The sequence below is a fragment of the Arvicanthis niloticus genome, chromosome 21 (assembly GCF_011762505.2).
Source record: "Arvicanthis niloticus isolate mArvNil1 chromosome 21, mArvNil1.pat.X, whole genome shotgun sequence".
NCBI lineage: Eukaryota > Metazoa > Chordata > Mammalia > Rodentia > Muridae > Arvicanthis > Arvicanthis niloticus.
The window spans coordinates 44500827-44513861 of NC_047678.1; the positions used below are offsets into that span (position 1 = coordinate 44500827).

The 13035-nt window shown below is 41.6% G+C and overlaps 1 protein-coding gene across 6 annotated transcripts in view; it reads left to right on the forward strand.

Moving 5' to 3' along the window:
• Positions 1 to 12913, forward strand: part of Clul1 (clusterin like 1) — a 28897-nt gene extending 15984 nt beyond the window's left edge. For 2 of the 6 annotated variants that reach the window (XM_034483776.2, XM_034483780.2), the window contains 3 exons: positions 4231 to 4445; positions 7263 to 7448; positions 12407 to 12913. In XM_034483776.2, the coding sequence (XP_034339667.1) occupies positions 4231 to 4445; positions 7263 to 7448; positions 12407 to 12475 (470 nt within the window). In that variant the 3' untranslated portion in view covers positions 12476 to 12913. Of the gene's footprint in view, positions 1 to 4230; positions 4446 to 5337; positions 5471 to 7262; positions 7449 to 7798; positions 10302 to 12406 lie in introns of those variants that run through there. The other 4 variants (XM_034483777.2, XM_034483778.2, XM_034483779.2 and 1 more) reach the window with 4 other exon arrangements.
• The last annotated feature ends 122 nt before the right edge of the window (positions 12914 to 13035 follow it).

Consider the following 13035-nt stretch of genomic DNA (forward strand, 5'->3'; position numbering starts at 1 on the left):
ATGTCCCAATGTAATTCCCTTCTGTTAAAACTTATTTTTAAAAAGCAATTTATTTTAAAAATATAAAGGACGTAACAAAACCCCATGTTTTGCACTTGCATTAAGCATTAAACACTATTAAAGCAGATCAAACACAACTGCGACACTCCTCCAGATCACATTCCTTTTGTCCCCTCAAAGTGGAGGGAGCCAGAGACACCTGCCACGCCCCAGCTAGTGCCTACAGGCAAGACAGAGTCCCAGCAGCTGCCTGTGGAGGCTGGCCTGCTCTGTGAAAACATACACTATAATCCTGCCCCAAGATGATAGATAAGTAAGTAAATAAGGGAGACAGAGGCGCTGTGGATGTAACTCAGTAGAGCATTTGACTTGCATGCACAGACACTTAGGACTCATCCCCGGAATCACATAACCCGGTGTGACAGCACACACCTGTAATCCCGCCAACACAGGAACATCAAGAGGACAGCTGCCAGGTGTGGTGACTCAGGCCTTTAATCCAGGCTCTCTCAAGGCACAGGCTGGCCTGCATAGTGAAGCACTGTCTTAAAAAATAAAAAAAGAGAAAAGTAGATGCAAATGGATAACTTAGATTTAGTATTTATGTTTTTACTTTTACGTATTTACTTATATACTATATCCATGTATACACATGCATATACATATGCCATACTTAACACTTTTATGTTTAAAATTTTTACATCCACAAATTTTAAATTTAAACTTAAAATATTGCTGATGAACTACATACATACTTACAAGGCTAAGGCTCAAAAGTCTGAACCCAGGCTGAGCTATATAAAGACCTTGTCTCAGCCAAAGCATATATATAACAATTATATATTATATAACAAATATAATCTGAACCCATTCCTTCGAAGCCAGTCGGGGCTATGTCATGAGCTTCAGGCAAGCCTGGACTACAGAGTAAAACCCTGTCTCAAAACAAATGAACAAACCAACAACCTCCCAAACCCCACCAAATCAACGAGCTAGATATTTATCAAGGATAAAATGCTGAAATAAGATTACAAAATTATGATGGGTGTCGGTGGTGGCGCACATCTTTAATCCTAGCATTTGGGAGGCAGAGGCAGGTGGATCTCTGTGAGTTCAAGGTCAACCTTGTTTACAGAGTGAGTTCCAGGATAGCCAGGGATACGTAGAGAAAGCCTGTCATGAAAAACAAACAAACAATGCAAAATTAGGCATATTACTAGTTTGTATACAAGAGGACATTAACAGTATAACCTTTGTAATTATTATTATTAGAAAAATAACTCACATCTCTGCTGGAAACAATAACTTAAAACTCTTCAATCCATATTTTTCATCTATCTAGTGTCATAGCATCTGGTATTATCCAATAATATACTGTAAACCTTAAAAAGGATCATTTGTCTAGAGAAGTAAGGAAGAGGTCTGTTTGTCACTGAAGTCAGGATAGGAACGCAAACTGGATAGGAATCTAGAGACAGGAGTTGATACAGAGGTCAAGGAGGAGTGCTTGTTTACTGCTTACTGGCTTGCTCCTTAGCACTTGCTCAGCCTGTTTGTTTATAGAACCCAGGAGCCACCAGCCCAGGGAGAATGATGAACACTACACTGGGAGAACATACAGAATTATTTTACAATATTTCCAAATTCTGAATATTCTCTCTTTATTTTGTGACAGGGTTTTTCTCACTCTGTAGTCCTGACAGGCCTAGAATTCACTATTTGACCAAATTGGCCCCAAACTCAAAAATCTGGAGCCTTTGCTTACTAAATGCTGGAATTATATGGGATTATTACCACAACCCTGTAAAATTTGTCTTCATATGTTATTTATTATTGATTTTTATCTTCATTTCATTCAGTCTAGTTTGTAAGATTTATTTAAGTGAAAAATATCTTACAATCATTAATTCATTATTTATTTTGGTGTGTGTTGGATTATTATAATCCATTCTCTAGCTAAATGCCTATAGTTTTATGTCAACATGGGACCAGGTAGAGTCATCAATGAGGAGGGGGCCTCAACTAAGAAAATGCCTCTATATGAACAGGCTGGATGCATCTTAATCAATCAATCAATCAATCACTTAAGTGATTGATTGGGAAGTGCCCAGCCCACTGTGGGTGGGATCACCTTTGGCCTGGTGGCCCTAGGTTCTATAAGAAAGCAGGCTGAGCAAGCCATAAAGAGCAAACCAGTAAGCAGCACCCTCCATGGCCTCTGCATCAGCTCCTGCCTCCAGGTTCCTATCCAGATTGAGATTGAATCCCTGTTTTGACTTTAGTGATGAACACTGATGTGCAATTGTAAACCAAATAAATCCTCTCCTTCTAAGTTGCTTTTGGTCACAGTGTTTCATCACCTCAATAAAAACCTAACTAAGACACTACCTTAAGGTTTTTTCAAAGTTTTGCTATTACAAAACACACAAGCAGAAAACTATTTGAGCAGAGCACAGTAGCTCATATGCCTGTAATCTCAGCAGTTGAGAGATGGAGCTAAGAAGAAAGTTTAAGAACAACCTGATTGGCATAATCTAGTCCAAGCTGGCCTACCAAATGAGAACCTGCCCCCCAAAACAAAACAAGGTCCAGTGTCATATATTTTATCAATCAATTATTCTATGAGTAATACCATAGCTATAATTATATCATATTTTAAACATGTAATAGAAGATATTTTTTTCAAACATCACTGGTCATGTTTCACTGTCTTACTATGCATTTTTTTTGTCCCAGTTTTGAGTAAATTTTCTTCTCTTATACCTCCATTGGACTTATACACTTAAATTTCCCCATTTGATGGGATAGAGAGAATGTGCCATGGAAGGGAGAAAAGAGGGGCTTCTGCTTTAGCCAAGTTTTGGGGGGTAAGGGTTAAGGGTCAACAAGGCTTGTGCTATCCAGCTGTTGGTCTAGTCCTGAGCCACACCCCATGCACTATCCCCCATTAAAATATAAATGTTAGGCATATGAGACTTTTAACAAGAAGCTCTTTATAAAATATTTTAATTAGGCAATTTGCACTCCGATTTCTTTTTTGTTGTTGCTGTTCTTTTTGTTTTTCGAGACAGGGTTTCTCTGTGTAGTCCTGGCCATCCTGGGACTCACTCTGTAGACCAGGCTGGCCTTGAACTCAGAAATCCGTCTGCCTCTGCCTCCCAAGTGCTGGGGTTAAAGGCGTGCGCCACCACTGCCAGGCTACACTCTGATTTAATAATCTCAACATCATATGAGTTCACATTTTTGTAGTTTTTCCATTTTTCTTTTCCATTAATTAATTTACTTACATCACGATTGCAGTCCCCATCTCTTCCCAGTGCCCACCTCACACAGCCCCTCCCTCATTTCCCCAGTGCCCACCTCATACAGCCCCTCCCTCATTTCTCCAGTGCCCACCTCATACAGCCCCTCCCTCATTTCCCCAGTGCCCACCTCATACAGCCCCTCCCTCATTTCCCCCTTCTCTCCCTCTCTGAGAAGGGGACGGCCCCTCCCCATGGGTACACACCCACCCTGGCACATCAAGTTACTGCAGGTCTAGGCACATCCTCTCCCACTGAGGCCAGATAAGGGGAATAGGGTCCACAGGCAGGCAGCAGAGTCAGGGACAGCCCCTGCTGCAGTTGTTGGGGGACCTCAAGCTGTACATCTGCTGCATATGTGCAGGGGGCCTAGGTCCAGCCCATGAATGCTCTCTGGCTGGTGGTTCAGTCTCTGGGAGGCCCCAAGGGTCCAGATTAGTTGACTCTGTTGCTCTTCTTGTGGAGTCCCTATTCCCTCCAGGTCCCTCAGTCTCTCCCCCAACCCTTCCACAAGACTCTCTGAGTTCCATGAATATTTGACTGTGGGTACATTTATTTTGGTCATCTGCTGGGTGGAGCCTCTTAGGGGACAGTTTATGCTAGGCTCCTGTCTGCAAGCATAACAGAGCATCATTAATAGTGTCAGGAATTGGTTCATGCTCATGGGCTGGTTATTGGTTGGCAATTCCCTCAGACTCTGTTCCATCTTTGTCCCTGCACAAATTTAGAAGTTCTTTTATATATCTACCCACTTCTGCTCTATAAAACCATATAATTAATTAAACCAAGTCTCATTTAAAAGTGATATCAGCAATTTTGCTTATTACAAACAACAAGCATTAACTAAGAACTCTGTATCTTAAGCTTGTGCCATCCACGTCCAAGTTTTCTGGACCTTTTCCTTGCTATTTCTTTACCTCTTTGCTAGACTGCCCTGATGTACCTGAACTACACATAGAATTCCTTGAGGCCTTGAAATTAGTCAATGTATCCAATCAGCAATATGATCAGATGGTCCAGATGACCCAGTATCATCTGGAAGACACCACACACCTGATGGAGAAGATGCGAGAGCAGTTCGGATGGGTGTCTCAACTGGCAAGCCATAGCCCAGTGACTGAAGACATCTTTAATTCAACAAAGGTAGGGACCTCAGAGCAGACATGAGATGTGCTACCTCTAGTCTGCTCGTTACTTACTGATTTACAGCTAAATTTGAAAACAAGCTGGAGAAGAGTACACGTAACTCCACCGTGGTTGTATCTAAGCACACGCGAGTTAATGTTGTTCATGGTCTAGAAAGCTGGATATGGTGGTTCACATCTTTCACATCAGCCACCCGTAAGACTAAGTTAGGAAGAGCTTTAGTTCAAGGTTTTGCATGGACAACATAGTGAGTTCTGTGCCAGCCTAGACAATTTAGAGAGACCCTGTCTCCAAACAAAACAAAAGAAAAATTTAAAAGGACTAGAAATGTAGCTTAGTGGTGGATTTGCCTAGCATTTCTGGGTCCTGTAAATAAAGTCATAGCATGGATGCAATTTAAGCTGACAGTATGTTTTTAGATAATATTTAACTTAAAAACGTTTTTTAGATCTATTTTATGTTATGTGTATGGGTGTTTTGCTCACATTACGTCTGTGTAACAAGTGCATGTGCATGCCTGGTGTCTGAGGTCAGAAGAGGGTGTCAGGCTTCCTGGAACTGGAGTTATGGACAGTTGTGAACTACCATGTGCTTCCTGAAAAATTAAATCTGGATCTTCTGCAGGAACAAGTGCTCTTCTTAACCACCGAGTCACTAATATTTAATTCTCCAGCCCTGATATTTAATTCTTAAGATGGCCGTGGTGGTTTGAATAAGTATGAGCCCCAAAGACTCATGCTTTTGAATACTTGCCTCGTAGGGAGTGGCATTATTAGGCGGTGTGGCTTGGTTGGAGTAGGTGTTGTCTTGTTGGAGGAAGTGTGTCACTGTTAAGGCAGGTTTAGCTATGCCCAGAATGGTACGCACAGTCTCCTTTTGCTGCCCACAGATCAAGATGCAGAACTCTCAGCTCCTTCTCCAGCACCATGTCTGCCCGGACACTGCCATGCTTCCCACCATGATAATGGACTAAACCTCTGAAACTCTAATCCAGACCCAATTAAATGTTTTCCTTTATGAGAGTTACCTTGGTCATGGTGTCTCTTCACAGCAATAAAACCTTACCTAAGACAGTGACTTAGTTTATTGTTAAATCAAAAAAACATAAGTGCTGAAATTTACTTTTTTAAAAACTAAGGAACCGCACTCTCTTTTCAGGAAAATATCTTAAGATAGGTTCCACTATTCCCATCTTAGTGGAGAAACAGGCCTAGAAAGGTTAAAGATCATTTCCAATATTTCTCAGCTTTTAAGGTTTAGAGTCTAATTTAAAATTTTTATTTACTTTATGTATATGGATGTTTTGCCCAAATTTATGTCTGTATATCTCATATATGCTTGGTCCCTAAGGAGGCTAGAGAGTATCAGATTCCCTAGAGCTGTAGTTAAGGAAGGCTATAAACCCCCATGTGATTGCAGCCAGTTGTGGTGGCATTCACCTAGAAACCCCAGAGAGCTCTGGGAAATGGAAATAGGAGGATAAGGAGTTCAGGGCAATTCTCATCTACGTACCAATTCTCATCAGGGCAATTCTCATCAACAAACAACAAGCAAACAGACAAACAAAACCCCTTAGAATTATTAAACTATTTATTTTAATTTGCCCCTTATGGGTATTTGTTTGTTTGTTTGTTGTTTTGTTTTGTTTCTCTATACAGGGTTTCTCTGAGTAGCCTTGGCTGTCCTGGAACTCACTCTGTACACTAGGCTGGCCTCGAACTCAGAAATCCGCCTGCCTCTGCCTCCCAAGTGCTGGGATCAAAGGTGTGCGCCACCATTGCCTGGACTGGCCCTTTATGTTTTTGATAGAGGGATTTATTGGAAAGCGTTTTTGAAATAGTTGTGTTAAATTGCATTAGGTTACATCAAATTGCATTTAAAGTTTATTTTCATTAAAATGATTAAAATGTATATTATGTGCACTTGGGAATGTACTAAGAGAGTAACTAAGCCAGCTACAATAGCACATATCTGTGAGTGTGGCGCTCAGAGGCTGAGGCAGGACTGTGTGTGAGTTTGAAGTCACCATGAATATGTAGTGAGACCTTTTCTCAAAACCAAACCAAACCAAACCAAACCAAAGAAAACAAAAGGAAAGAGGCGAGAGAGAGAGAGAGAGAGAGAGAGAGAGAGAGAGCGAGCCAGAGAGTTGGGGGAGGGAGGGAGAGTGATAGTTGGGGGAGGGAGGGAGGCAGGGAGAGGGGGAGAGGGGTAAAGAGGGAGAAGGAGAGGGAGAGAGGGGGAGGGAGAAGGAGAGGGAGAGAGGGGGAGGGAGAGGGAGAAGGAGAGGGAGAGAGGGGGAGGGAGAGGGAGAAGGAGAGGGAGAGAGGGGGAGGGAGAGGGAGAGAGGGGGAGGGAGAGGGAGAAGGAGAGGGAGAGAGGGGGAGGGAGAGGGAGAGAGGGGAGGGAGAGGGAGAAGGAGAGGGAGAGAGGGGGAGGGGGAGGGGAGGGGGAGGGGAGGGGGAAAGGGAGATGGAGAGAGAATATCATGTGCATGGCATTTGATTAATTCTTGCCAAATTCACAAAAAAAGCATAAACTGTAAATTTTCTAGGAAAATTATAAAATTTGGCATTCCACATTAATGTCTATAAAGTAAACAATAGTATTCATTAACCATTTCGCCAGCCCACTTTTGTTTTCTGATTCCTATTGGAGATAAGTGGTCCTCTTATGTGAGTGGAGGTGAAAAGACAACTCATGGGAGTGAGCTCGTTCCCTCTCTCATGTGGATCCCAGAGACCTAACTTAGATGATCAGGCTTGGCAGCGAGCACCCTTCCCCCACTGACCCATTTCTTATGTTCTTCTTCAGGCAATTCCAAAGATTCATGCAGGGGATTCTTCCAAGCAGGATGAATTTATGGTAGACCCACGCATTCTGCCTTCCTCTAACTTCACAGTCCAGAACCCTCCTGAAGAAGGTGCTGAACGCTCAAATGTCATTTACTACATGGTAGCTAAAGTTCTGCAGCATTTTAAGGGATATTTGAAAAACTTGGTAAGAGAATAGCTGATTAGGAAAACTTTGTTGAGAGGGTAGGTAACTCATAAAAAGAAATAGAAATACAAGAACTGGGGAGGAGCTATCAAATTTGCCAACGTTAAAGGGCTGTGTAAAATGTGACTAGAAGGTGACACACATACACCTTTAATTCTAGCACTTAGGAGGTAGAAGTTAGGAGATCTGTGTGAGTTCAAGGATAGGTTGCCCTACATAGCCAGTTCCAGGCCAGCCATGGCTACATGGTAAGACCCAAAGAAATGTGATAACTCAGAAACTCTTGGATTATCAGTAGGATATAAACTGGTTTTACCTTTTATTTATCTTCCCCTCTCTTTTTGAGACAGACCCTTGTTGCATAATCCAGCTGACTGACCTCCATGTGTGAGCCACCACGTCCAGCCTAGCTTTGCCTATGGGAAAACTATTTATTGTGTATCCAGAATCATACAGTGTCTTTTTCACATTATTTTACTTCTAGAGTCATTTTTTCACATTGTTCTACTTCTAGAGTCAATGTAAAGAATCAATATAAATTTGATGAAAAGCTCTACCTTCAAGTTTTATATTTGGAAAATTGCTTAAAACTAAAATAGTGAGACCAACGAGTGTCCAAAAATAAGAGCCGATATTGACCAAATCCACTCGTTACACTTGATGAGACCTTAAAATCACTTACAGAATTTAAATAAGGACCTGCCATCTACTGTGGCCAGGTCTTTATTATGAACTTCTTTTTCATTTTTTGAAGTGTTTTTTTTTTTTTTTTCATAATTTTGGGGTAAAGGAACTCAAGGCACAGTAGAAAGCTAAATAATCTCAAATCAGTTGTCAGGAGCAAGAGAAGCGGGACTCATTGCTACACACACACAGTGACTCTTATGGCATTTGGTCCAAACAAACAAGACACAAAAATCTTGGTAGTATGGCTAAGCTTAAATAATTATCAAATTTCAATTCTAAATTATCATTCATAAGGGACCTTTTTAGTAAGTCATTATCAATGTATAATTAGGGCCAATAACACTGGATTAACTGCCTCGAACACCTTTGCTATCAAGTTTTTCTTAATTAATTAATTAATAATTATATTTTTGTGTGTATACGTGGGAGTGTGGTGACCAGAGGAAATTTTGTAGAAGCTGATTCTGTCATTCTATCAAGTGAGTCAATGAGAGATCAAACTCAGGCCTTTCGAGTTTTGGAGGCCCTTTTTGTCACTCAGTCAGTCAACATCTTATAGGCTATGAACTAAACATCTATTAGGTTGTGGCCCATAATCTGGGGAGGAGAAAATGAAGAATTCAACAAGATCATGTTCTGGAATAGCGTTTTCCAGCAGAAAGAACACACACACACACACACACACACACACACACACACACACCAATAACTCAGAGCCAGAATTTCTGATTCTACACAAGTGGACTCTGTTCCCTTTCCAAGAGGGAGTAAGTTCTTACCTACATATATTTCCTTCTCTCCTTATCCTTTCCCTCTTTCTATTTTTTTCTTTCTTCATTTATTAAAAAGTTAATTATCTGGTCATCATTCAAATTTATATATATATATTCATGTAATCAAAGGAAGGAGGTGGCAAACAAGACTGTTATAAACAATGTGACAGGAGTAGATTGCCAAGTCGAGAAGGGTGTTGAGAAGTTCTACTAATCCTCTCCTACAGCAGGAATCCGCAACCTATGAGAATTTGGATTCTTTCTTTAGTTACAAGCAACTAAGATCGACTCAACTAAAAAAAGGGGGTGGGGGACAGGGAAGGTTACTGTGCATGTACAGGATATCCAGGATCAACCAGCCAAGACCAGGGAAAACCAGATGACTGAAGGACAGTGTAAGAACACAATTAACAAGAGGTAGGGTAATATGGCGTCACCAGAGCCCAGCAATCCGACTACAGCTAGCCCTGGATATTTTAAACACCAGCAATCCGACTACAGCTAGCCCTGGATATCCTAAACATGTTTGAGGATCACTTGTTCTGGCTAACACGTATTTATCAGCCAGCTTAAAAGGACCTTTTCCATCAAAACAAGGCCCTCAAAGAAGGCCACAGTAAAGGATTTTTCCATGAGAGTCGGAAACTCCATTCTTGGGTTTTGGTTTACCTTAATTAGCTGATCTCGGGTAGAAAAATATCAGACTCAACATAAAGAAAATTAGCTCAAAAGTAATATGCAACTGGGTAGTCTGGGATCTTTTCTGATAGGACAATGCTGACGGCAAGGGGATGTGGGCTCTCTGTGGTTGCTGCAGAGCTGGAGGGAATACATACATTTGGCTGGCTTTCTGAAGGCATGCCAGCACTCTGCATTATCTTGGACAATCACACTCAGCCCCATCTGAAGCACCAGAGAAAGTTCCCTTCAGAAGTCCTGTAGCTCCCCGACACCCAGAACCTCAGCTCCCTCAGGCAATCATCTCTTATACCTAGGAGTATTCTCAAGCGAGTCCTGGCCATTTACTCAGATTTCCGAGCTCAGATTTCTTACAGTGCTCCTGTGTCTTCACAAACAACCACCAGAAATCTAACAGCATGGCAAACAGGACTCAGCACATAGCATTCCAAATGTATCACCTTGACATGCTGTGTATTTTAAGCTGAGGGAAGTGAGGAGATTGCTCTCATCATGCCCTACCTTTCTCCCACAAAGCAGTCTATACAAAAATCCTTGGACCTACTTTTCCTGAAAATAGGCTATCCCAGAAGGCCATACCCTATAAAGAGCCAACGCAAATCTGAAAAAATGGGTGATGCCAAATCCCCACCCCCTTCCCTGACTACCATGAGAGCAGACTCTTATTCTCTCTCTCTCTCTTTTTTTGATATATTTATTTTATATATGAGTACACTGTAGCTGTCTTCAGACACAGCAGAAGAGAGCATCCAATCCCATTACAGATGATTGTGAGCCATGTGGTTGCTGGGAATTGAACTCAGAACCTCTGGAAGAGCAGTCAGTGCTCTTAATTGCTGAGCCATCTCTCCAGCCCAGACTCTTATTCTCGACACTTCAGTTCACACATGGGACTTTGGGTCTTCGTTTCTGAAGTCTCCTGTGTTAAGTAAACATATTAATAAACTTATCCTATTAACCTGTTCTTTTATTCAACATTAGCCATGACCTTGTGATAGACAAGGAAAAGACATTACTTTTTTTTTTTTCTCCTTCATAAAGGAGGATCTAACTTTCCAAAGGAAAATCTGATAATTTGGAAGAACTGCCATTACACTAGTCAGAGTTAGGATGGAAAAGCAGTGAAGGGTCTAGATTGATCTAGGAAAAGCCAGACTAATATCAAACAAAATAGATCTTCAACTTACTGCTACCCTGTAACTCAATGCACTTCAGCTTAGTGTGGCTTCGGTGAGCACACACACAATTATATTGCAAGAATGCCAAGCTTGTGAAATGTTTCCTGTAATACTTCTTAGTAAACCGAAATGACCAACTATTTTTTACAAATTCCTTTTGACGTTTGGATTGTTTTATGAAACATAACCACATAGAAATAGTTAACATTATTTTAGCTGACTAAATAAGCAGAAGTAAGTACAGATAAAAGATAATTATCTAATCTCTTATAGAACCCGTTCCACCCTAAAATTTTTATTTACATTTAAAATTATTTTATTTCATGCATATGGGTGTTTTGCTTGCACGTATGTCTGTGTACTGTGTGTGTCTAGTGCCTGCAGAGGCCAGAACTGGATCTTACACCGATGTTTGCGAGCTGCCGTGTGGGTGCTGGGAATTGAACCAGCGCTCTCAACTGCTGAGCCTTCTCTCCAGACCAATAACATAAATATTTGAGGCTGAATTTTAACAGGAAGACAGGAGCATCTTGCTGTGCTAGATTCTTTTCACTGTGACACAGTACCTGTGGCCACCGACTCACCAGGGTTTACTTTTGGCTGAAGGTTTCAGAACATGGTTGGTTGTTTTAGTCGTGTTCTTGCCTGTGGGGAACAACACCTCACTCTGTCATACACAGCACACTGTCCTGATTCCCCGTTGGGAAGTTAGACCCTGCTTACCTCGGCTGGAAGCAAAGAGAAATAGGAAACAGACAGGATCCCAATGGCATCTTCAAGAACGACACCTCTGGTCACTAGACGCCACTTGCTAAAGGTTATACCACCTTCCAATAATACCACAGGCTAGCCAGCAAGCCTTTTAACACATGAGTCTTTTAGGAGATACTTACCCAACTTGTACTATATGCAAAAATGACAAGTGTAAGATACAGGGAAAAAAACCCTAACAAATATAGACTTGGGCTGGAGCCTGGCGGTGGTGGCGCACGCCTTTGATCCCAGCACTTGGGAGGCAGAGACAGGCAGATTTCTGAGTTCGAGGCCAGCCTGGTCTACAGAGTGAGTTCCAGGACAGCCAGGACTACACAGAGAAATCCTGTCTTGAAAAAAAAAAAAAAAAAGACTTGGGCTGGGTTTATTGCTCAGTGATGGTGTGAACATGTGAGAAGTTTGGGGCTTAATCTCAGGGGAAGAAAAAAGTTGGTAGTGTTTAGAATGTTTCAGTAGAGCCAAAATCCTATTCTTATATAGCCCCAGACATAACCAAAATTAAAAAGCTCGTTGGGCACCTACAATGCATTAAATAAAATGGTAGCTACAGATCTCTTGTTACAATGTACAAGACGTGTATTAATTAGTACATTTTAAACACATCAAATGGTTCTATTCACCAATGGTTAAATTGAAAAATGTGGCATTAAATTTCGAAACTTTGAGCTGAGTGACAGAGATGGCTTAGCTGGTGAAGGGCTTGCCACCAAGCTTGAGGTTCTGAGTCATCTCCATCCCTACCCCCAGCCCCAGCGTGTACGCAGAAACCTACAAGGCACACACATTTTAAAGAATGCTTTAAAGGCCACCATCAATGTTAACACTGTGCATCTTCCCCTTGTTCCAGCTGATCGTCTTCAACAAGGCTGGGGAAAGAGTCATGAAAATGCAAATCAGTCATTACTCCGTCCGTTAGATATAGGGAACAGAACTCAAATTGTTGGGAATAAGCAAAAGGATTCTAAGTTCTCAGACTCCATTTACTCATAAGGGGAGACTAAATTCAAGGTCCCAGGCCCTAGGGGAGCTGGGGACTTTTCAATGGCTGAACAGCTGTTGTAAGGAAAGTTGTCTTGGATCCAGAAGTCTCAGGGGCAACTTCATTATCTTGCTAGCAGGGTCCAACTAAGTTCAGGTTCCCAGGCCCAGGGACCAACTCCTATCCTGATTGGTGGAAACTCCCTTGTTCAAGCCCTTATGTCAACACATGATTGGACAATGCTACGCCCCACCCAGCTTCTCCTCTCTTTATGGTTTTATTCTTTAAATATGTTGCACAATGTCTCTTCATGGTCGTAGTTCAGCTCTGAGTCTGTTCTGCTGCCCTGATTACAATAAATTTTTGTCATCTGAATTGACCTGGTGTTTGAATTATGTTGTATTTATGTCGGATTTGAGCAGACCCCCACAACAAAATAACAGGGTTAGGAGTTTTAAATTTTCGAAAACAAGAAATCAAGCCCTTTCCTGGCTTGG